The 26,089-nt window shown below is 47.6% G+C and overlaps 1 protein-coding gene across 2 annotated transcripts in view; it reads left to right on the forward strand.

Annotated features, from left to right (window-relative positions):
- The window catches only part of LOC135913111 (uncharacterized), a 110,962-nt gene extending 99,314 nt beyond the window's left edge, over positions 1-11,648 (forward strand). For both annotated transcript variants that reach the window (XM_065445784.2, XM_065445783.2), the window contains 3 exons: positions 1,221-1,449; positions 2,814-2,916; positions 11,004-11,648. In XM_065445784.2, the coding sequence (XP_065301856.1) occupies positions 1,221-1,449; positions 2,814-2,916; positions 11,004-11,256 (585 nt within the window). In that variant the 3' untranslated portion in view covers positions 11,257-11,648. The remainder of the gene's footprint in view (positions 1-1,220; positions 1,450-2,813; positions 2,917-11,003) is intronic.
- The last annotated feature ends 14,441 nt before the right edge of the window (positions 11,649-26,089 follow it).

Here is a 26,089-nt window from a genome sequence, read left to right on the forward strand (position 1 = left end):
GGATGCAATAAACCTTGTATCAGTGATTGGTTTTTGTTGTTCAGTGCATGCACGAAATGGCACATTTCGATATAAAATTTAAGTCAGAAACAGCACATCGCCCATGTCTGTTTTTGTGCGTCCGCCCCGTACGAGCGTTGTTACCCGCTGCAATTGTCTGCCATGCCAGCGCGTCTGTAGCGAGCGTGGTGAACTGATGTAGAGAGGAGTTCATGCTGAGTTCCTGAGACTCGAACCAATGGAACGTGAACTGCGGGCATCGGCGCAAGTCTCTGCGTCTCTACGAGCATGCCTCAACTCGCTGGCGAGCCGTGTCACGTGACACTGTCTGCGAACATCGTTCGGGTTTTGATCGACTCTAAATATGAAGCGCGTCTTCAATCAGTTCGCCCCCAAAGCGCACCGCTACTCCAGGCTTCGTATACGTCGCAAGCTGCTCTCGTGTAAACGGCGTACGCGCGGTCTGCCATATACGTTGTGCTCCTGTCGACAACCAATTCGGTCTTGAACGTGGCCGCACAAATAATTCGTTCGCGAGCACTGGCCACGCGTTACCCTCGTAAAGTACCTCGACCTGCTCCACCGCGTCTACTCCGTGGTCTCATACTGCCGAAAACCACAAATCGACATCGTTCGTGTATAGGCTTGACCCGCCCGCGCTGTCCTTGGTGCTTTTTAGCTGGTTTTAACGCTTGTCGCGCGCAATGGTACCACATCAGGTAAAAAATAGCACGATATTGTCAAGCAGAATCAAGCTAGGAGCAAAAGAGTGCAATGACGTATACGCCAACGTGTACGTGGCGTATACTTTTACACTCGCTGTTTTCCATCCAGATACAGTGCTGCAATATGATTTTGTTCCACTCAGGATTACCGAACTTGTGCCATTCTTAATGGTAAAAAAAATAGATACGTTTTCACTTAGCGATCTGGTGCCACCAGACCGCATCATGTAGAATTTTTTTTTCGTTTAACTGCCGTGCCTTCTTGCACAAAATTTTTGCGGTTTTTTCGAAATTGAACCATGGTCGTCAAAAGTTGTTTCTTAAAGCATAGCTAGCACTAACGGTTCACAGGAAAGCGGCGCAGAGTTTTCTGGCATTTACTACAACAAGCGTACGTATACTTGCCCGAGAACTGCGCATATTTACTTGCCAAGGCAGCACTGCGGTGTGTGTATGGGGCGATATAAAGGGTGTGGCGCACCTGCCCTCATGCAGATAACGATCGAGCAGTTGGAGAGCGTTTTTCTGCAAGTCGCCTGCTCGCTGGCTGTGGCCGAGCCCGAGCTCGAGTTCGAGCACCGGGACCTCCACTGCGACAACGTGCTGGTGAAGCCCACGGAGCTGGAGTTCGCCGAGTTCGTGCTGCACGGCCGGAAGATCCAAGTGCGCACTGCTGGCGTCAAGGGGTCCGTGATCGACTACACGCTGTCGCGGACGCGCATAGGTATTCCACTCTGGCCGAACGCTTCGGCCGGCTTTGATTTCACTTCCCCGGGATCTTTTCGACCAAGACGACCCACTATGGCGACCTCGGCTTTGCGACAGCCTGTCGCGTGTTCCACCAGTGTTCGTGCGCCCGTAGGCAAGTGATAGCCGCTGGCATCGAATCCCGGCCACGGAGGCCGCACTTGGATGGGGGCGAAATGCGAAAACACCCGCGGTACTTCGATTTAGGTGCACGTTAGAGGCCCGGTGGTCCAAATTTCCGGACTACGGCGTGCCTCATAAGCAGATCGTGGTTGTGGCATGTAAAACAATAGAATTTTATTTATTAATTTTAAGTGATAGCCAACGTGCCGCGAAATAGAAATGTGTGTGTGTGTGTGTGTTTGTGTGTGTGTGTAATATACACACGCTGAAGCTATACAAGGATGAAGTACCACGTGAATTGCTACCGGTGCCCGCCCAGCGTTAAAGGGCAGTATGAGAGGCCTCTAAGCATTAATCCTTTCATATGAGGAAGCCTTGAAAAATTCATTCCAGAATTTATTACTCGTAATGGGTGCGGAATGCAAGAATGCGTTTGTGCCGTGTTTTGGCGCACGTTCGAGAACACCAAACGGACAAAATTTTGCATCGCTCACCCGCCCTGCCTCCCTTTGCGTGTCGCTCCTTAGTCGTATAACCCAGTTCGAAGTTTCGGGAGGGTAAATCCCGCAATATACGTTTGTTCCTCAAAAAGCACTGCGCTCATTCCAAGGCGTCTTCCGGTTTGAAGGCCCTTATGTGAGTGACCACGTGTGATGACTTAAAATTCTGAGAATACTTTTTCGCCGATCCTTGGGTTTACGTTTTTCTTTTTTTTTTACCTAGGCACAGAGGGCAGAAATAATCTCAAACACGCCGATCAATAGTTGCGCGATTAGTTCGACCTGGACGGTGCCAATAATTTAAGCTCGCCCGCGCAAGGACACCGTGGTTTCAACGTCATTCGACGTTCTTCTTGGCACCGCTGTTTGTAAAGGAAGTCTGTGAAAACCACGGTGGACAGGGGTTTATAATAAAAGTTAAGAGAGCTTGCTGCCTTGCATATATAAGCGAGTAAGTATGTTTATGCAGAGGAATAGGATAACCTACAAATCGCGTATGCCCGTTTGTCTCTCTACTCTTTAATTGAGCTGTGCCATGTCTCATAATCCCAGCTATTTTATCCATTCCGGCATAGACGATGACATACAGAAAGCGGGGTCACATACTCTACTGAGGACTTGAATACACATTCACTTTCACCACAAAGTTGTATACGTCGTTCTTTAGTTTCCAGATCAATGTACAAAGTTTGCATCTGTCTACTATTTTTCGGCCCAGGTGGACAGGTGTACTTCACGGACCTCTCCAAAGACTCCGCTATATTCCAGGGAACGGGGAGCTTCCAGTACGACATCTACCGGATCATGAAGGAGCACAACGGGTGAGTGGAGTGAGACTGCTTGGTGAAATACCATGGCCCGCATGCGCAGATTTTTGCTCGTAGGTGCTGCTTGCCATTGGCCCGCTGCCATCGCTAATAATATTACGCCCAGCTCTAGCGTAAGATCGTTTTTCCACTTCGGGGCCCTACGTATTTGCTTTGCAGGCGTTGCAAAAATAAAAATCGCTGCATGCCTAATTGCGACTGCAAAAGTGCCCGCACGTCTCGAGGGTGAGGGTAAGCTGGTGTTTCTCGCCAATACCGATTCGTCTGGCACTGCGTTTTCGAAGTTCGCTCCCGAACAACAGCGCCGGTGAGTTGGTGTGACGTCACGTACTTCTAAGGATTTTCGCAACTATGGGACCACTACTTGAGAAAGTCTGGCGTTACCACTAGGTTAACTCTTTCCTTTATTCACGCGGCAATATAGTCCTGGCTCGTACAGTCCCAGCGAAAGAAGTTTAGCACAAGTGAGTGGTGACCGGAGCGGCAAAATTGCCACGCGCGGCGCTGTTGTTATGGAGTGCGCCGATAGGAGGAGTACCAGACACATTCTATTTTGCAAGGGAACGCGCTTTCTGCCATGGCAGAAAGAGGCTAGATAATTAAAAAAAGAGGGGCAATTGTCAAAAGATCAGTGTATACGTAGTGAAGGGCAAGGTAAATATAAAAGAAAAAGGAGAGAATGCAATTGAACAGTGTGTTCGTTTCCGAGGTTTGCTTTGTTGTTCCGTAGTTCTACATTGACAGCGAGTTATGAAAAATATCGAGATCTTGAAAATTAGCATTGTCATATTATAAGTGTTCCTGTACAGTTGAGTGTTGATGACAGGCAGGAAACATGGAAAGGTCTCTGTTCCCTGGAGGACTTGCGCGGAATGCGAAACGTGATGCAACTTCAGGAGTACGGGGCAGGAATTCCGTGACGTAGTATGAAAAGAAACACAAGGTTAGCATGATTAATAATTCTCGCCACATGTATGGCGAGAATTATTATTTAACAGAGAACATACTTTAAAATCAGTGAACCAAAAATGCCTTAGGACCACAGTTTGCGTAAACAGTCTAGAAGCATGCGAGGCCAAGCGCTGAGATGTTACCATTTGTGATTGATGGAGTGCTGTAGGCTGTTTTTTAGTATGTCTTTTAACAAAGAATCGACACGGTTTCACCATCGGGTGGGGCAGAAAGCAAAAACAGTAATCCCATATTGAAGAGTGCGGTAGAGAAAGGCATGCGCAATAGTTTTTTTTTACTTGAAGCGGCACGATAGCTTTAATGTGAACGAATAACCACGCAGCGCTCCTAAGTTTATCGGAAATGTGCAATAGTTGACTATGCCACGACATATCGCTGTCGAAGAATACCCCCAGGTATTTCACCGAGTTCACGTTAAACGGCACGCAGTTAAACGGCACGCATCGAAAGGGATGACAGTTCCGACTGTGCCGTAGAATCGGTGCATCGATTACGGTTAGCTTTAAAGGGGATGTGAAGCAAACGAGTTGGCTTTTTAAGGCGTTAACCTTTAGACAGTTATCAGCGATGACAGGCAGGAAACATGGAAACCATGTCATTGTCTCGTCCACATTATTCTGAAGATTAGAGATAGCCATGTTGTGCGAAAAATGTTTTGACAGCAGTACAGTGTCGTCAGCGTATTGAAATATCGACCATTTCGAAATAACCCGAGATAAATCAATAATAAATTTATTGAAAAGTAGAGGTGATAGAATGGAACCGGCTTTCAGTGGAAGCTCACCACTTGCATTTATCGTTTTATCCAAGAGAACCACTTGTGACCGTTCTGCGAGGTAGTGTGACCGTTGTGCGAGATAACCTGAATGCTCTATTTTGTACTTTTCAAGCATTTCGATAAGCTTGACTGGAGTCCCAAACTTTACTTGCATACTCAAAAATTGGCCATACTAAAGTTTTGTAAGCTACTTTCACCTGTGGCGATGCCATCCCTAATTTTCGGAGTGGAAATCCTGATTGTTTGAATGCCTTGGTGCATGTAGTCTCAGTGTTCTGCGCCCATTTTAGGTCCTGCGTAATTGACTCCTAAATATTTGAGTTCCAGCGCTTGAGTTATATCAGTACCCGATATTTGGCAACTGAAAAGAAAGGCTCCTTTTTTCTGCTTACCCTGAGGAACTTCGTTTACTTGACGTTTATTTCCATGTCCCAAGCCAAACAAGTCAGCAGTTTCGCGTAATTAAAATTCCTGGTCCTTCACGCTGGCACAGTGCAGTAGGCCACGCATTCATCGGTGAATAACTTCAGTGGAACTCCTGGATCTTCGCATGAATAAATATCATTAACATAAATCAGGAACAAATAAAGGTCCCAAAATGGATCCCTTTTGTACGCCCTGAGGAACTTCGTTTACTTGACGTTTATTTCCATGTCCCAAGGCAAACAAGTCAGCAGTTTCGCGTAATTAAAATTCCTGGTCCTTCACGCTGGTACAGTGCAGTAGGCCACGCATTCATCGGTGAATAACTTCAGTGGAACTCCTGGATCTTCGCATGAATAAATATCATTAAAATAAATCAGGAACAAATAAAGGTCCCAAAATGGATCCCTTTTGTACGCCTGATAAAACATTAAGATGGCTTTAATCGACAGTTTACTGAAACATACTGCACACTGTTCGAAAGATATGCTTCAATCCACGTAATTATTTTGGGATGAATATCTATTGAATTCAACTTTTCGAATAACTTACAATGTGGGTCACGGTAGCAATATGAATCTAAATTGCGTCGGTTTTCAGGGTGGAGTTAATTACCCTGACAGGCCATGCATAATTTCAAGCAAATGGGTTACAGTTCGCATCCCTTTACAATATCCGTGTTTCCTGCTATAAAGTAAATTATTAACTTCTAAGCAGCTTATGATTGCTTTATGATGGCATGTTCTAACATTTTACAATTTCTTAAGGGCATGTGCCGATAAGTATCTACCAATAGTTTGTCGCCGTCTTTGTGAATAGGCGGAAATTTCGAGCAGGGCCTGTCTTCAGGTAGAGCACCCGTGCCTAGCGATACTGGGAAAATTACATATCTAAAACTGGCGAAAGCTTTCTTCTGCATATCTTTTAAAGAAGTGGTTTGAAATGCTGTCGGGGACAGGGGCCTTTCTTACGTGAAGAAGTAATAGCAAGTTCAAGATGGCCGGTGTTGCAATCTGCACAGGGTGCATAAGGCTGCGCGGTGCTGAGAAATCATTTGTTGAGGGAACACGTGCGAAGACAAAACTGACAAACGAATTCACCATGGCACGCACGTATTCTACCACATGATTTGCGATCTTTAGCTTCGATGGCGAACTATCTGCCTCCGATAGTTATCGCCACAATTTCTATGGTTGATTTATCAAAGTTTGCCAGTGTATTCGAAAAAAAAAACCATGTTTGGCGCATGTAATCTCTGCCTTCAATTTACGAACAAGTTCACTTAATCCCGCGAGATTTCTGTTGCTTCTGTACGTGTGCTTTGCAATCGCTTTATCAAATGAAATGTGTCGAGTAATTCACGGGGTCTCGCGCCTTATTGATTTGAATTTTCCTGAGGTGAGAGTTTTCTCGTAGTGCGCAATCGCTGCCTTGAGTTGGATCCAGCTAGACATCGTTGGCGCTTGCTTTGTAAACTGGGAAAAATCGTCAGAGAGGTCTTCGAGGCAATAAATGACGCTTTCATCATTGGCCCGATAAGAGTCTTTACATGCAATACGCGATATAACTCTACCATTTCCGACGCGTTTATCTATTTGGTGAAACGTCAACGACAGCCTCTTGTGATATCATGCTTGATATTCAGCTTTGGCATTAAAGTACGAGACACGAAAACAGGATGCAACACCGACGAAACCACCTCCTGAATGGGCGTCGGATGTGTATCAAGGCGGGTCGGAGCCAAAGTTAAACATCGTGTTTAAATCAGTTCGCGTTTTTTTTAATTCCCAACTGTCAGATTAGTCCAGTCTATTCCCGGCAAGTTAAAATCGCCAGTTAGTAAAAAGTTCGGCATTTGTTGCACTCTTGTAACACAATGCGAAATGCTGATGCGCATTCGGTGATACGTAAATTTATAACAGTCGGAGTTAGACTTCTTTGCAAGTCGTACTGCTAATGCAACAAGTTATACAGTTGGAAGACACAACGAGCCGCAGTGGGAAGTGCACGAGTGGCAACTGAGGCGCAGCGGCTCGCACTTTTTCCGCAGTGGCGTACTTGCGCGGCCTTCCTCGCGAGCCGCAAGAGCTGCACGATCCGCCATCGTTCTGCCGCCGACAATCGCCACCGCTCCGACTGTGACGTCAATGCACAGAGCGTGCCCGCCCGCTTTTCGGCACAGCAGCACCTGGCGCGACAGCAGTTACTAAACTTAACATTCGATTCCCACCCGGACAGATATGTACAAATTTTTTTTCGAAGCTACTAATTTACTGTATTTACAGAAACCTCGCTCAGAAATGAGACGTCAATCCGAACATTTTTTTGACGTGCTTTAACTCTTTGCGGCGTCGGCCTTTTCGTCACGGCGCAGTTTCGCCAAGGACACCGCCAACATGGATGCCTAAGGTATTCCCTTTAATAATCTAGTGCGCTTGTTTACATTGGCATTGAGATGGTCGTGCAGGTGCAATACATATCGCTCAGGGAACCCACGTTGTCTTTAAACGCTACCAGCTAGCATGGAAGAAGAATCATAGGTGGCACTGCTTCACCAAACGTTCGTGTGATGGTCAATGGCAACTTCTTTGCGAGAATATAAGCTCTGCTCGACAGCTACTATGACATCGCCACCCCGACTGTGGCGATGCGAACAAAAGACTGAGTAAAATATGGGAAACATGCCAAAACAATGTATCATAGTATTCAGTCACGTTTCTGTGATCACCAGACCATCAGAAGGGAGGGCAGAGCAAAATCAGTTCCTCTAATTTATTAATTTTATTTCCGTAACTTTTGACACAAACTAAGCTTTGTCGACAGTTCTTTGCTGCTCAGCATACCACAACGAAGATCCCTCAGCGACTTAAGTAACCGGGTTTCTGCTTTGCTTTAAAAGCACCCTCCTCCTTCCAGCAGAATCTCACGCGTACGTGTCATTATTAATTTTAAGCTTATCATAAACGCGACTAACCTTTTTTTCTCCATTTCCACGTTCCAACTTGGATGAATGCCAGTTAGCACCGTGCCTTCCTAACAATCGTCGAGAAATCTTCTGCAACAGACGCACTTTTATCCTTATGTTTGTGGTAGTTGCGCAGAACTACCAATTCCTTCTGTGAAATAAAAGAAGCGCAATATGAGGGCACGCACCCGGTTGCTATTTTTTCGTCGACCACTGTGAATACGCTCAACTGTTCTTACGTAGGCACCGACCATACCCTTGAAAATATCGTTCGCGACTTTTTATCGAAGCTGAGTGGGCTAACGGAACAGAGAAGCGGAACCGCCAAACGTAACAACGTTGTTGCGACGTCCCCTATTTGCCATGTCATCTACTTTCTCGGTGGTGCGTGAAAGTCGTTTTTGCATGGCATTGATATAACTTCCACAAGTCGGAATTTTAGCCTGGCACTGTTTAAGAGAGTCAAGCGAGTTTTCGATGTCGGAAAACCTCGGCTGAACGCCTTCACTCCTAGTCTTCGGGCCAAGTCGGGGGTCTGTAATTTCTTTAAGAGTGCTCAGAATACCGCTGTGTATCTCATCGTCACCCGCCGTGGTGTGCATCGCATCGTCACCCGCCGTGGTTGTTCAGTGGCTATGGTGTTGGGCTGCTGAGCACGAGGTCGCGGGATCGAATTCCGGCCATGGCGGCCGCATTTCGATGGGGGCGAAATGCGAAAACGCCCTTGTACTTAGATTTAGATGCGTGTGAAAGAACCCCGTTGAAGCTCCCCGGATGTTGACGTCACGCCAAAGGCGGAATCCAATCTTATTGCAGGCGAGCATCGTTCTCTGCTGGCTGAAAGCGTTCTCGTCTGCTTAAGGGGGATGGAGGGCACAATGACACATGCTGATGTCACCAAGACAGATCAATGAACCCTGCTCAATGCCGCTGCGCACTGCATTGGCTTCACGCGGAAAAGCAAACTTGCAGTTCACGGTGACCAACGCCAATACCGATGCTTCGCCACTTTCACGGGGCAGACGAGCCAGGTATTGAGCAGAGTTAATTCCCCTGAGCAACGCCTGGCACCGCTGGTGTCGCGGCGCGCGGACGCGTAATCGTGCGGCTGCTTTCATATTTCGCGCGTTTGCATTATAAGGCAGAAAAAATAATCACGGGAGACATAGCGCACTGAAAACCACTGAATCGGGTGTTTCTAAAACGCAATTATTACTTTTCTATAAAAATTCGCGCCCTCAATCCCGTAATTAAAAGGCTCGTTATTTCAAGTATTTATCCATACTTATGAAAAAAAGAATCCTGTTGCGGTACGTCACTGCTGACGGAATACCATTGGTTGCGTCTTCGTTGTATTCTGCATCTTATTTTTAGGAGCTTGGCTAACGTTGGCCCTGTATGTGCTGCCATAAGATGGTCAGACTCGCGTAGCCATGGACGAAAAAGACGCGCAACCTGGCTGACGTCGGTTGCTGCGGTCGCTGTCCCATGGCGACTTGATCTAGATTTGCGTTCATAGGAGACAGCCGCAGTTACACGAGTCGGATGCATAACGTGTACGGTCGTGTCCAGGGCACGTAATTGTATGCATACATATGGTTGTGAGAACACAATAAACACAGATAAAGCACCACCGTAACTGCACTTTTCTTTGATTTGGCTTGAATTATCTACCCGGCACATTTTTATAGTTAACGCGCGAATACTGATGAACACACTGCAATGAACACAGCTTTGATCCTGCTGCTTTCATGCGTTGTGAAAGTGTGCTATAAGCTATCCACGCCTTCGCATTTGCGCAGCCCGCGGTGGCGCAGCTTTTCGTCACAATGCATTTTTCTTTCTTTCTTGGAACACTGCTAATCGTACAGCAACGTGCGAGAACTCCGTGGCAACTAATGCACTGAAGAATCCGAGCCAGCAGAGCGCCTGCTGTGGCGAAGTCGGCACTGGCTACACCATCCCTGCAAAGTTAGTGGACGTCCTGGGGAGACGGACGTCTTGCACATGCCAGCTGGCGTTCCCAACGCGAATGAAAACTGACACGTGTCTCGCTTTACAGACTCTCGCCTTCACACAGACGAAGAATCCCTCTTCATTTAACCACTGTCGTAGGCGCCTACAACTCAGAAGGCTGCCGAACTGGAGCCGCTGAAGTTCCTGAGCTGCGCCATGTCGCGACAGTCGACTAAATAGCGTCGCCCAGCGTCGGACCAGTCGAGTGCGGCGACAGCTTCGGCGATATTCTGAGCGCCGGCAGCGCTAGTTGTTTCTTCCCCCGCTAAATATTTTCTTGCAGTTTGACAACTTTCAGTGCAATACATTCGAATATCCGAAGATGTGGAAATACAACCATATGCTCGAAACTTGTTCTCGATAAGCGCAGCAGCATGGGCTTTATTGATTGGCCATGGATAACAACATGGCATCCTTCAGCCATCATAGCGCAGATGTTAACAGGCATGGACGTCGATCAGCGAATTTGATTATTAGGTCGATAGCTCCATTAGTGAATGAATGTATAGCGTGAATTCAGGTAGGTAGATTGAAACATTTCCTTTCTGGCTCCTTCATTTCACTTTCGTATGTCTCGAAACACTGATGAAAATGACTGAAAATAAGAAAAAAAATTGTACTGATAGACACTGTATGAAAGAAAAATGAAAATTTCAACTTGCATCCTTTCAGATGTTAGAAAGGTGATAAATGGCGATGCAAGAAATGGCACAAATAGAAACGCGAACGGAAAAAGCAGAAGGCAAACGCGCTAACTTGAATGTATTGCATGTCGGTGTGGGTTTATTCGTGTCCCTCCCGCCTTCTTTTTTTTTTGCGCTGCGCTTAAAGAACTTGTTCTTTGCAGACTGTCCATTTTCAAGTTCAGTAAACGAATCTACGACATACACCTTACTCGCTCTATTGCTTCTTTTTTTTTTCTCGCAGTGACGATTGGGAAGCCTTTCGCCCGCACACCAACGTGCTGTGGCTTCATTACTTGCTGACGAAGATGTTCCAGAAGCTGCCCAAGGACAAAGCAGGCCGCGGAGGTCTTGGTTCCTCCCCTTCTCGCAGCCGACTGGCCTCCTGGATGGATGCGATCCTGTCCTTCCCGTCGGCCGAGCAGTTTGTGGTGGAGCAGGTCATTCCACTCCTCGAACGCGACGCCGAGACACCGCGCAGAGCGGCCGCACACTGAGGAGCCGCACGCCATGAATCTTAGGGCGCAACGCTAAGTGCGCCATCGTGCACTTAGCGATCTATGAATATGTATGAAAAAAGAAAAAAAATCGAAAGAAAAAACAAAAAAAAACGTTATATATAATATATTTTCATGCGAAACTCTGCATGGTTTAGTTTATCGGAAAAGGTTATCTTCCCACAATCTGTCTTTGTTAATTATGTTTAGAGCCACATAAATTTATTTGTTTCAAAAATGGCGCGCTGCAGTTCAACTTTGCGACTTTTAGTTTTTTAATTGTTTTGTCGAGTAAAGATGTTCTGTTCACTTCTATGTTAATTTTAAATTTTAGTTATTTATGTATTGCGATTTTATTTATTCATGGAATAAAGATCACATGTATGCTCCGAATGCTTGAGAAAAATGTCCGTTAAATATCGAATCGAACATTTGCAAATTTCTAATAAGGTGAAACTGCTTGTGGATTGCGTTCAGCAACGAAAAAAAAACTTGTTTACATTATTTGGTACAGTGTTAAGAACAGCCAGCTGCAGTGAAAGTTTTTCCTACCAGTAGCGACAGTGACAGCAACTTTCGTGGGGCGCCGCCGCCAACCTCTAGCCGCGGCGTGACTAAATCGACTGTGTCGGGAACAATACGCGCGTCCTCCACTCTCCGTCGCTTCAGCTAGGATGCGTTTGACGAAGCAGGCTTTGTACTGAAACCGCCACCGTTACGCCCTAGCCTCGTCGCCGTTGTGACTGAATGAGTTCGGCAGGCCACCTATTGTTACCGAACTCACCAACGCGGACCTGATCTGCTATGAGTGCGGGAGTTGCCGCGGGAACGTCGTCAGAGACCTCTTCCCACGCGCCGACCAAGACACAAGACAATGGCTACCCGGGCGCCTGTCGTCGTCTGTGCTGAAACAACTCTCTGCTTCTTCTGCACGAGAGGTACGCGGACAGTGAACACATTTATACAGATGGTTCCACAAACATCCAGTGTTCGTCCGGTACTGTGGTTGTCCCAGCAAGAGCTATTACGATCATATTTAGGACTGACCACCCAAAAACATCGACATCTGCAGAACTAGCTGCTCTTCGCGCTGCACTTTGTTTCGTCAATGGGGAGCCATCTCGACAATGGTCAGTCTTCAACGACTCAAAGGCAGCCCTACAAACTGTGCTATCAGCTCTGTGTCGCGGGCCATTGGAACAGCTCGTATTCAATATTAGATGCCTACTCCATACATCACATGAAAAAGGACACCACGTGACGTTTCAGGGGCTGCCAATTCACTGCAGCGTCATAGGAAACAAAGACTCCGATAATGCCGCTCGGGCAGCTCTCGAAGAGGCACAAGAGGCCCTACCACTTTCACGGTCCGACGCAGCTAGCAGACTTCGAGTGCTTGCACAGGAGATCACGCTCTCTATGGTGCACACCAAACAGCCAGACCAACCGGAGCAACCGTCAATACCACCTGCCCTCTTTGATGCATCTCTGTATGGAAACTGGACTCCGCCAAAGAGAGGCGACTCTGCTTTATCGCTTATGAGTAGAGGTGGCTTTCACGAAATCTTACTCATTTCGCATTGGAATGGCTGACAACGCTCTCTGCAATGTCTGTATTTGCGAGGAGATGCTTGAACATATTCTATGCGACTGTCCTGAATATAATGTTCAGCGACAGTCCCTCGCATCCGTTCTAGCGCACCTTGGCACTGGACCATTGTCCCTCGAAACAATTTTCACATACCGCCGACAGAAGACACCACAGCTGATGGCGACGAAGGGACTACTTCGGTTTTTGAAAGAGACTGGATTGGACAAGCGGTTGTGACAGTGATATCACGTACCACGCAAAGAGTAATGGACTATAACGGACGATGTGTGTACTGTGCGATGTGCTCTCTCTCCTTTCGCCATCTTTCATCCCCCCCATCCCCCTCCAATGTGTAGGGTGGCAAACCGGTCAAGCTAAACTGGTGAACCTCCCTGCCTTTCCTTCTCCACTTCTTCCTTCTTTCCTCTCCTCTTTAAAAGAAGCATCGACGAAGCCAACCTTTTCATTCTCATCACGAATGAGTCTCAGCAGGCAAGCCCCCCGGCCTTTATTCTGCCCACATTTCGCTCCGGATCCATCTTCCTGGGGAACAGGCTTGGCGTGATACCGCTTACGGACCTTCAAGGGAATACCGACGTGAAGCTGCGAAATCTTCTCCTGAGGAACACCTAACTCTCTGAGTCTGCCGACCCGCACTAGACATAGAGAGACGCACCATCTGCGTCCTCTCCTGAGCCTCCGCTATCTCATCCAATGTATTATGAATGCCCAGTTGGAGAAGTCTGTCGTAGCTGGTGCACATTGGCACTCCTAACACTTTCTTGGTGACCTTCCTAATCTGCGCATCAAGTTTCTCCTATGATGGCTTCCACTTGTGCATGGCCACCACATAAGTCAAGTGACACAATAAAAATGCGTGAATTAGCCTAATCAGACTGTCCTCCTTCAAACCGTCTGCCTGTTGGCCACCCTCTTTACTAGGCGCACCGCATTTTCTGTGTTGGCAATGATCTTCTGGATAGTCAGTGTGTTGGCGCCGTTCGACTCAATCCGCATCCCCAAAACCCTGATCTTATCTACCCTAGGTATGAGATCGCCATTTCTCGTGCGAAACTGAATGCGCAGCTTGTCCACGGGGAACGAACAGTGCCCATATGAAACCTGTTGCAGCGACAGCTTATTTCTGAAAGCTTCACAATAAATTCAAGGTCCTATGTGACTACCGTTGTCAATACGTCTTACTCGCCAATCTAAATCAATACGTTAGGCAGGTGCTGCTGAGAATAGCGACTTGTAATTCGATTAAGCAAGGAGGTTTCCTTAAAAACAGCAAATGCGATCATGGGAAGGCTTTCGACGGTGTTGTTGCGGCCATACGGGAACTTCATTTGCCGCCTAATTCATACTTAGCATTAAATGCATCTCGATTTATCGCCATTTCTGCGAGCATAACCGATTTATACGCTAGAAGCTCTGGTCACTGTTCAGCTCACACGTTGAAATTTAGCAGCTAATCCTTCTGCGCTACCATGAGGTTTTCTTTCATTATCTTTTGGTATTACATGTATTTGAGGCTGCATTCTTTCCTAGCAGGAGCATCTTCGACGAGAAACAAAGAAACCACGATTTGGAACCATGAGTAAACCAGCGTTTATTGAAGCACAAAATTGCCACATAAGCATAACTATTGAGAAAAGGTAAAGCTTTAAAAGTGCAAACATGTTCTGAAAATTCAATATTGTCACATGGTAGGGACGATGAAGAACGCTGTATCAAAATTGTGAGTGGCGAAAAGTGACTCTTTATTGGGCGAACGTATGCCAAGAAAAACAGGCTGCACTCGAAGAACAACGATAGTAGCGAACGCACTAGGCGGTCATCGAAAATCTCATCAGCTGGTCAAGCGCGTCGGCTTTTATACGTCAGTCATCGAAGGTTCCAAGGTAATCACTGATGCCCGCGTGTATTCCAGAAAGTACTACACAATTCTTGTCGCACATACATGCAATCAAATTACACAAGGTTCGGTGACAGAAGCATCGGATAGAAGCATTGATAATATTCGAGAAACTTCCGATACATGCATGCGCGTCCTGAGCCGAGCTATAACATTCGTTACGCGGTGAAACGCGGTCACCGCATAAACAAGTACTCCTGCCAATACTCCCCTCTTAAAAAGCATCGTCCCGATGCTGCAAAGAAACACAAAAGCAAAAAACAAGAGCATCCGTATTATAGAGACATCAAAACAACAAAGTTCATCAGCGTCTGTAAAAGGGCTTAAGACACACGACGGTTTCCACTTGAGATGGTGCGCTGCGCCAATGCGATTGCGAAATTCCGTCTGCCACGACCTTGAATGATTTTATAGGGTCCGTTATAGCGTCGCAGTAGTTTCTCGATGAGTCCTTGTCAGCATATTGCGGTCCAAACCTAAACATGGTTGCGAGGCTGGTATTCCACGTAGCGCCGTCGAAGATTGTAGTGCTGGCTCTTGATGTGCGGGCGGGCCGGGAGGGTGAGCTGTCGGGCTTACTCGGAGCGCTGAATATAGCCGGAGACGTGTACATTTTTTTCGGTGGTGACGCGCTCCAGTATGGCTTCGTTAGTCGTCGTTGTGTGCCTTCCGTAAACCAGCTTGAGCGGCATTATCTGCGTTATTTCTTGCATTGCCGTGTTGTAAGCAGAGCTGATATACGGAAACATGACTACCACGTCCTATTTCCGACGTCGACGTACATCGCTAGCATGTTAAAGGGACACTAAGGGTGCGGCCTTCTACGCGTTCCAAAATAGAGCGGAGGCGGTTCGTTCCACCAAGCCAAATACGATTCGTCAATTTGAACCGTGTCGAACGCCATGACGTCAATTGTTGCGTGATATCTGCTATCAATCATTCCGTGTCGTCTGCTATCGGACGAACGGAACGGAACATGCCGCCTATTTCGTGACGTAAAGAACGAACCGCCTGCGTTCTATTTTCGAACGCGTACAAGATCGCACCTTAAAGGTCACTATGACGTCAAGCTAAAGTGACAAAGCGATGCTCTGGAGCGTCTAAGGCGTTAACATTATCGCGAACAGAGCTTTAGTAACCCAGAAAGTGAGTAAATGCATGACACGATTTGAATCCCCGGCAACATTCCGGTACTAGCCCGATGACGAAGGCACTCCTCATTATAGTTTGTCACTAGTACTCAAATACTCGTATTACAAAGATTTCGTTAGGGTTTAAGACTGAAGAAAATGTTACTTGTGTACTTCTGTACGGTTCTAAGAAAAAATAACATTTTGACGTTACCCTTCGGTAGTATGGGTGGTCGAAAGGATTCGTTCTCGCTCGACTCTGCGCATTCGACTCTGCGCCGCGCGCGCTTTGGAGTTTCAGCTGTTTCGTTATCGCATCGTGCTGCGCTGGTTTTGCTGGCTCGCGAAACATGCATTTGGAACAAGCAGCGAGAATTCTGCGTCCATGTGATGTCGTGGGATGCGAGAACGGTCCGAGGAACTTGGCCAAGGGCAGTCGCAGCGGCGAATTCAGCGTTACCTCTCCGTTCGAAGTGGGTAAGTGCCGTACCTCTGCCACAGCGCGTTGGCAAAGAGCCGAAAAATCGCATAGTGTGCTCGCTGCACATTCGTCCAGAGGATTACGAGTTCTACGCCGACTTACTGAAGTCGTGTGGAGTGCCTTTCAGAGTAATGCTTTCCCGTAGCGCTGTTCCGTCGGTCTTGCCTGCATTCTCCGAAGCGCTAGAACAACTGCAGGTTGAAGACGGGGCGATGAGTGGGGCATTTGGTTTTCAGGAAGGCAAAGCTACAAATGTGCGAATATGTGCAGCCATGACATACAGTTGCCGTCGTAGTAGTACGCAACGATGCCGGCAGCGTAAGCCCTCAGCAGCAGGTCACGTTCATCAGTGCTTAAATCGCTGAAGTCGAGCCCAGCATCACGAGCCAGTGTGTCGTTGTCAGGGTCATCCATTGTAACGAGCATCAAAGCTGGCGTCATAAAATGAAGAACCAGCTTATCGTCGCCCGCTTCCCCTTCCGCTAGCCACCTTAGTTCCGCTTTCGCGCTGCTGTCGGTGCTGTCTTGGCTCTGTTTCTGGCCACGCGTTTGCGTTTTGCGCAGAAAAGCCGTAGCGCCTTCTGTGGGTGCCGTTTTACTCACCGACGGCGCAACGTCACTATGACACCATGACATCACCACTCCTCGATCGGAGGGCGGGCGATTTGAACTGCGCTAGAGGTACGCGGATGCTTCAGAACGTATTTTCTCCTAAAATATGTATCTTCTTCGCATGAAACAAGCGTTTCCAGGTTTGTAGGACGGTATTTCAACAATCCACGTTGACTTAATATTAACCTTTTGTGTCCCTTGAGCCATTCGTCTGCGGGTAGTAGGCGGTGGTCCTCCAGTGATATGTATGGTTATGCTGCAGGATGGCTTGAGCAAGCCCAGCTAGAAAATGTATTCCTGTCTCAGTAATGAGGACTTCTGGCGCATCATGTTGCAGGAAGATGTTCTTGAGAGAAAATTTGGCTACTTCCAAAGCACTATCTTTGGTGAGGGCTTTCGTTTCGGCGTTGCGGGTAAGGTAATCGGTGGCCATGGCGGTCCACTTGTTTTCAGATGTTGACCTCAAGAAGGACCCTAAGAAATGAATGCCGACCTGCTGAAACGATCAGCATGGAGGGTCGATCGGCTGTTGTACATCAGTTCGCCTAGTCGGTGGTGTCTTCTGCCACTGCCAGTCACGGCATGTTGTGACGTAGGGGGTGGCGTCAGCGGTCAGACGCGGCCAATAGTACTTGTATCCTTGCGACCATACGGGAAAACCCAAGGTGCACGGCTGTCTGATCGTCGTGCAGGGCGCGCAAGACCTCTAGCCGGAGAGCTGCTAGCACAACAAGAGTGCAGTTTGTGCGGTATGGGGAAAGTTCTTTTTTTACGAGGACGTCGTTGGGCAAGCAAAAAGAAAACAATCCACGCCAAAATACCCTAATAACAACGTATGTCTTGCCTTCTAAGTAGTCCGCAAGGCTTTGTAGCGCCGGATGTGCTCGTTACTGTTCGGCGAAGTCGTTTGCAGTTATTGTTCCTAGGAAGACGTCGTCGTCCAGCCAGTCTTGCAGTGGGGGCTCAATAGGGCCGCGCGACAGGCAGTTGGCGACAAAATGCTTCCTGCCTGACTTATGCACCACGGTTATGTCAAAATCCTGGAGTCTGAGACTCCATAATGCTAGGCGACCTGAAGGATCATTTAAGTTTGCCAACCAACGCAAGGCGTCGTGGTCGCTTACCACATTGAAGTGCCTTCCATATATGTAAGGCCGAAATTTCGCCGTAAACCAAATGATCGCAAGACAGTCTATCTCTGTCGTCGAATAATTCGCTTCCGCTTTTGAGTGCGACTGGCGAGTGTAAGCTATTACGCTTTCAGCTCCCTCCTAATACCCTATAGGAATGGAAGCGATGCCTAGGCCATTTGCGTCAGTATGGATTTCCGTGTCAGCGTCGAAGTCGAAGTGCGAAAGCACCGGCTGACTGCAGCCGTCGTTTGAGCTCCTCAAATGCGTCGTTTTTCCGTGTCTCTCATTCAACGTCGACGTCCGCTTTCGTGTGATGAGTTAACAGTTCTTCAACGCTTGAGAAGTCTCTCATAAAGCACCGGTAATAGGCACTCTAACCAAGGAAATGGCGCATTGCCTTCTTATCGACTCGTCGCTGGAACTTAGCGATGACGGCTATCTGGCTTCTGTGGGTCATGACAGAAGCCAGACTTACTGATCACGTAGCCTAGGAACACAAGTTCTTCGTAAAGGAAACGGTACTCTTCCGGCTTCAGGGTGAGTGCAGATTACTTGATCGCCTCTAGTATTGTCTGATGCTGCTTTAAGTGACCTTCGAAATTCGTGGAAAACGCTACAACTTCATTAAAGTAGACAAGTCTGCTACTTCAATCCTGCCAAGACTGTGTCCATCACGGGCTGTAACGTCGCAGACGCAAAGTCCGAATGGCATCACCTTGAGCTCGCAGATGCCGTCTGGCGTGATAGACGCAGTCTTCTCTTGATCCCTTTCATCGACTTCAGTTTGCCAAGTCTTGAAATCCATCCACATAAACTACTGGGCATTGCACAACCAGTCTAATGCGTCGTCTATCCGTGAGAGTGGGTATACGTCATCCTTCGTTATTTTGTTCAAGCGGCGAATGATCGACGCAGAAGCTCAGACTTCCAAACTTTTTCTTTACTAAAACCACAGGAGACGCCCACGGCCTTTTCGACAGCTGGTTGATAGCATCGTGGAGCATTTGCTGGGCTTGTGGCCTTATGGCCTCTCGTCCTCGCATCGACACTCGTTAAGGGTCCTGGCGGCGTGGTCAACCGGATTCTTCGGTTATTATTCTATGCCTTTGCAACTAGTGTTTGCGGGATTTTCAATGACGTCGAAAAGGAGTCGTTGTATCATTGAAGAAGACTTTCGAGCTATAGTTCATCACTCAAGGGGAGGCTTGAATTTGTGTCAAAGACTACTTCGGGAACTATGGTCGTCGAGGTAGACTCGGCGGAATGCGAAACTATGAACGCAGTGCTGGTTTCCACAATTTCCCTGTGGTATCCGATAGTCGTGCCCTTGTTTACGTGCTTGAACTCCTTGCTGATGTTGGCCAGCATGACTTTCGCTTTCCCTCCGTTTAGTCGAGCGATTACTCTTGTGATGCAAATTTCACGATTGAGCAGTGGCCGTTGATCGCCCTCGATGATGCCTTCTACCTCTAACGGTGTTTCGGTACCGGGGAAAGTGACGATGCTGGAGCGAGGCGGGATGCTCACTTGAGCTCGAGCGCACTCAAGGCGCGGTGTCTACGAGAGCTTTCAGTGGTATCGCTTGATCTTCGGACAGCGTTATCGACTTCGACTTCAAGTCGATGATTGTTCCGTGTTGGTTGTCCATGCCCAGAGTGATGCCTCGTGAATACTCTTGGAGGGTAACGAAGGTGGCAGGGTAGGTACGGTCATGCAAACGGTAATTTTTGCCGTGCAGATTCCAGTCAGCGGTATTAGATGTCCTCAAGTGGTCCAAATTTGAGGACCTTCCTATGCATACTCAATCTTCTTCAACTGAGCGGCAATGGGTCCACTCAGGACGGAGTAGTTGGCTCCTGTGTCCACTAAGATGGTGACTCCGTGACTGTCGTGAAGCACGTTGAGGTCGGTGGTTCTATATGTTGGGTTGCAGTTCGGTCTTGGCATGGGATCATAGCTGTGTCGTGTTTACATGTGTCTGGAACGTAGCGTCGTCGGCTGTTCTTTTGTGGGCGTATTCTTTGCTTTTATGCTTCGTCTCTCTAATGGGAATCAAAACTCGCCAGCTCAGACCTGAAGGTGCAGGAGGCTCTTCTTGGTGATGTTCGGCTAGCGGCAGAAGCCAGTGGAGCCCTGGACTTGGGGCGCTCCCGATCAAGCTCCTAATCCCGTATACCCCTTTCCTCAATTCAATAAAGTTATTCTCTCTATACTTCGTTGGGGCGGAGGCGTCTCGTTGATGTGCCGTCGAGGTAGTCTTTTCGGTGTCTTCGACGGTGGAAGATCTTCGTCAGTTTGACGAACAGCAACTACACCTCCATCGGTTACTGCTTTTAGATTTCCGGATATGGGCTCGCAGACCAGCCTCGCGCTGGGCCAGTGTATGGTCGGTTTTCCAGTTGCGGGGACAACTAGTGGCCAGGAGACGGTGAATGGAGCGGTCATCGAAGGATACACAGAGTAGCGGCGACGTCGTCGGCGATATCACGAGGGCGTTCACCTTGCTGAGGGTGCCGGGCGCTGACAGCGAACCGTTCCATTCCCATATTGCTGTAAGGACATCAGCTGTAGATGTGGACGGCTTCTCCGCTGTGATCAACGCGGACGGCGGTCGGAGGCGCGCCAAACGTCAGTCTTCCTTAGAATGCTGCGCGAGACGATGAGCTGGCCTGCTGGCAGCGGCGGTGGTGGACGACGGAACTGTGACGTTACTAGGCGTGGGCGCGGAGGGGGAACGTGACGGCGGGTTACGGCGACGTACATCATCGCTCCTCGCTGTGGCTGTGGCCACTCCGAGTTATTGTCAGAGCTCCTCTCGTAAGACATCGGTAATTCAAGCCACTTGGGGCTATGATGAAGGTAACAACTTCTGAAGCTCCTTCCGCACGACTGCACTCACAATCTTTCACAGTGATTCTACTAGTAATACAACTCCACCGTAGTTTGCTGAGTTCGTGCGGTGGCTGAATTATCGGTTCTGCATTTTCATTGTTTTCGCGATGGTGGTGGCCTAGCGAGGAAACTCTTCGACATTCTTCGATGGACCTAGTATCAATCCGTCGAAAAGTTCTTTAACACTGAGCATGACTATGTGGACTTTCTTCAGGTAGGATATTTCCGGGTCGGCATGGTTGAATAGACGGCTCATTTCTTCCGTAAATATGGCAACGTTTTCGTTAGGTAGCTAGACTCGGGCTTCCAATATAACTTCTGCTCTTTGTTTACGGGTGATGCTCGCGAAGTTCCCCGGGAAGTTAGTGCGGAACAGGTCCCACGTTGTAAGACTGCAGAGCCGGTTCTGGAGCCATGTCCTAGCGGCATCTTCCAAGGAGAAGTACACGCGGCACAGCTTATACTGAGAGGTCTAGTCGTTGAAGACCGAGATCTTCTGAAAGTCTTGAGCCAAGTTTCCGCATCCTCTGATGAAGCTCCATGGAAGGTAGGTGACTAGCGGTGATATAGCAAACCGTGGAGAATAATTCGAATTTCAGAGAAGTGTACAGGATGTTTCACTTAATTTGAGCCAAACTATAAAATATGCACCTGCTACTTAGTCGGTGAGAACCACAGTAATGTTTTTGCCGTCACTTGGAGATACTCAGATTATTTGTTTGCATTCACCCTTGATTAGATGATTTTTCCTAATTATACAACTTCTCAATGATAATTATTAGGTGAAAAATCTCAATGAAAAATGGCTGTGGCTTAGGTAAGGTTAAGCCCAGGATGCGAAGCATACTAGCCTTTATTTTAGTTGTTGAACCACTGTTTAGCTTGGTGAACTGCTGTTGCTTGGCTATATTTGGTTCGGCTAGACGAAGAAACAACTCATGCGTTACTCTGCTTCGCCTTGGACGCCCCGCATTGGACGCGGTGAGCGTCGAGCAACGCAGCGTTCGGCGCGGCAACGAAATGTGCGCCTGAGCAAGCGACGCACACCTGAGCCTTAGAAACAGCTCGTTTCTAAGGCAACACCGCATTCACTAGAGGCGCTTTTGTACCGCTTTGAAGCATCGTACTCGTGGCTCAGTGGTAGCGTCTCCGTCTCACACTCCGGAGACCCTGGTTCGATTCCCACCCAGCCCATCTTGCAAGAGTTGAGCCAAAGCCACTTCTCCTCTGTCGTGACGTCACGGTGTCACGTGGTTTCAAGGCGACACCGCCGCGCCTGAGGAGCTGGGTTGTGCCCTCGTAATATGCTTCGCATAAAAAATTGTGCAGCAGCATGAGAAACTCTCGAGACAGCTTTCTGTTGCTCAACACGTGCTCCGTAAAAGTGTTTTTCCGAGCGTGAAAGAAGCTCGCCCATACACGCAATGTGCGCTGAGCGGCCTGTCGCGCAGCGATATGTGTGTCTGTGTGTGTGCGTGTGTGTGCACGTGATTCTGTGCATGTGCGTGTTTGTGAAAGAAATACGTAGACTGGGAATAGACAAAGCAACGTACAGCTTATCAACTTTTGTCTATAGACAATCTATATACTGGGAGCAAACAAAAATAATCAACACTTTATCGACTGTCGTCTATAGAGAGCCTATAGACAAAGAATCAACAAGGATACATGGAGACTGTATCGAATTTTGTCTACAGGTAAACCATGGGGTGGAAGTAGACAAAAAGAAACAAGCATCAAATCAACTGTTTCCTATAGACCGACTATATATATAGAATGCGAGTAGACAAAAAGAAATAGAAACTTTATCGACTCTCGTCTATAGACAGTCTGCAGACAAAGAATGGACCAGGATAAATCGAGAGAGCATCGATTTTCATCTAGAGGCATTCTATAGAGGGGACACACACAAAAAGAAACAAACACCTGATCGACTTTTTTCTACAGACCGTATATAGAATGCGAGTAGACAGAAAGAAACTTCATCGACTCTCGTCTATAGACAGTCTATAGACAAAGAATTGACAAAAGTGATTAGAGAGTACATTCACTTTCGTCTATACGCAGTCTATAGAGGGGACCTAGACAAAAATAAACAATTATCTTACGCACTTTTTCTATAGACCATCTATAGAATTTGAGTAAACAAAAAGAAATAGAAACCTTATCGACTCTGGTCTATCGGCAGTCTATAGACTTTGCATCAACATAAGGCTAAGTCTATAGAAGACAAAGTCGTCTACAAAACGTCTATAGACTTTCTATAGACAGCCGAAACTCATTTTTGTAAGGAATATATGGTCCTTCGCTCAATTTTATCCAACCGAACACCATAAAATGAGTGACCTTGATGATAACGACTCAGGCGAACACTGCTGGCGTTGCAAGCCAGAGGCATTGAAGCTGGCAAGGACTGAAGTGTACGACGTCCATGTTAACTATCAGCGGTTTTATCTGTCTATTGCCGTAGATGTTCAGAAAAAATTTCCCGCTACTGTATAGCTTTTCCTATTTTTTCTCATTCTTAAGATCAAGTTTATTGCACCGGCAGCTGCTGTTATTCTAAATGCCCAGTACCGGCACTTATGTAATATTATGCTCACTTTTTTCTTATCTAGGAAAGATACAAAACTATACCTTCACATTCTTACGTCAATCACAATTAATAAGAAAGTTACCGTAGAAAGAAATCATCTGCATCATTCTGGGAACCAATCAGAGAGTTGATAGCATATGATACCCCCTCCAACCCCCCCGTCCAACCTCACCTGCAGTGATGGCTCAGTGGCTGCTCTCAGTGCTTTGCAAGAATTGTGCGTTTGATTCCAAGGCATGGCGGCCGCATTCCCATGAGGGCAAAGTGTAAAAAAAAATACGTTGGTGTACTTACAGCTGGGTGTGTGTTCAATAATATAAGCTATCACCACTCAGAGCACTCTGTCCCCATCGCAGATTGGTTTCAACATAGATAGGCACCACGCAGCCGCGTCATACGCAGCCGCCGCCAATGGTTCGCATCGAGAGGCGGAAGACTCATCGACCACGTCTACGTACGAGCTCTACCAAACATGACACTGTTCTACTACATCACGTACTACCGCATGCATGGGCCACTGCTCATCTTCCACGAAGCACCGGCATCATCCAAACGCAACAACCATATAAGATGAGTGCACATTACTACTACTCGCCTCTTCCCATTCATCGTCTCATGCTCGTCGCAGTTAATATTTAGTTGTAGCAACCGCGCTTCTCCGTTTCATGATTCATTCGGAATGTTGGTTGTAGTGGTGAAACGTTATTTCCTACAAGGGTCCTGAAGAACACCCGACTGTTCGTCAAAGTGTAGAGGGCACCTCCCACGTCAGGATGGGGAGCCGTATGTTCTCCGCTGCCTCGTGGGCCTTCTGGACAGCCCAGAGTTTGTCTTGCATCTCGCGGCTCCTAAGAGCGTCGTCCCTATTATTTTTGTCCTCCAGATAGGAGGCCTACGTCGCGCATCCCCACAACATGTGTCCCAAGTTCACATTTCCACCACACTGCGCCCAGTGGAATGATCTGTTGTAGTCCATGTCGATTCGGCTCATGCACCAAGGATTAGGTACGAGTTCATCTGTAGCAAGCGGAGAGTGACTGACTGCGCCCTGTTAAGTTTTTGTTTGGAAGAGAGAACTCTCTAAGTCCTATATAGAAGTGCTTGGTGAGCTCATTATATGTCTGAAGTTGATCTTTACAGGTCCTAGGAGGAGACGAGGGTGTCTGCAGGGGAACGCGGCTGGCAAGTCCTCGCGCGGCCCTATGAGCGGATTTGTTAAGGTTCCGCTGTCCTCACACAAGATCGCCCTTATGGACTGGGAAACAAACTATAGGGTGGAGACTAAAGGATCTACCTTCGAGCGACTTCGTGTTAGTCGGCGTTGGTTACGGCTACAGAAACGCTTCGCGACTGACCACCTGGGCGGCGTCCAAAGACAGCATCCGTAGCAGCCTCGGCAAAAACAGCCTTTGTGCGGGCGAGCCTCCACCCTTAGTTAAAGAAGGGGCAGATGTTCGTCGGAAAGGTTGTTTCTCGCATTAATACCAAACACAGCAGCACACGACGACGAAACAGCAGGTGATTCGTAGCAATATTGCAACTGTTGAGGTGACAATAATCCACGCAGGTTTACCACGAATCACCTTTTTTTTTTCTTTTCACAAAGACAACAGATGATGCCCCTACTACACGATGGCTCACTATTGTCTTTGGTGGCCATTTCGTGTGCTTCTAAGTGAATAACTTGGTTGGAAAAAAACGAGTACTGTGCTTTTACTCGTTTTTTTCCAGACATGTACCAACCTGTGCAAGTTAGCAATTCATTGTAATAACTTCGCTCAGCCAGGTACACTCACTACTGCGTCGGTGAATAGGAGGGGCATCACCAGTATTGATCCGATGTCTTACAGCTATCGTGTAAGCCAAAGGACAGTAGTTAAGGTAAAAAATATGGAGATAGAACAAGAGAACGTGGAAGAAGGCATGAGCGTGCTTTACGTCGGATATTGTACAAGGCACGGACTATGTAAGTCAAATACGGTCGGTTGAACCTTCGACCACTACATTAGAGGCTGCCCAGTGATCGTCGAATGCGTTAAGTAGCGCCAGAGAGGTCCTGCTTGGCAGCATTTGTGTTTTAAAGCCGAAAATAGATCACTGGCAGGCAGCTGCGATGCGCTGTAATATATAAAATTGTATGGGCTACTGTAATACTGAGTGAGAGAAGAAAGTCGGCTATAAGAGGCGCGATATATTCACCATCGGGCCCCAGTGCGGATTTTTTTCTTTATTATGGGGTTTATGTGTTTTTATGCGCAGCGCTGGTGTAGAGGCAGAGCATCCGCCTCGCGTGCAAGAGGACCGTGTTTCGAATCCCAGTAAAGCGCAATTTTCCACCGGATTAAAAAAAAAAAAAATCCGCGTGTTGACCAAATTGCATACACAGGCCTCGAGGGCGGCCTGATTCCGGTGACCAGAAGCGGTAACGCACTCCCTCACCAGAACAGGATTGGCCACCCTGGTGCAGTACTTGACCGCAA

The sequence above is a fragment of the Dermacentor albipictus genome, chromosome 2, assembly GCF_038994185.2.
Source record: "Dermacentor albipictus isolate Rhodes 1998 colony chromosome 2, USDA_Dalb.pri_finalv2, whole genome shotgun sequence".
NCBI classification, from domain to species: domain Eukaryota; kingdom Metazoa; phylum Arthropoda; class Arachnida; order Ixodida; family Ixodidae; genus Dermacentor; species Dermacentor albipictus.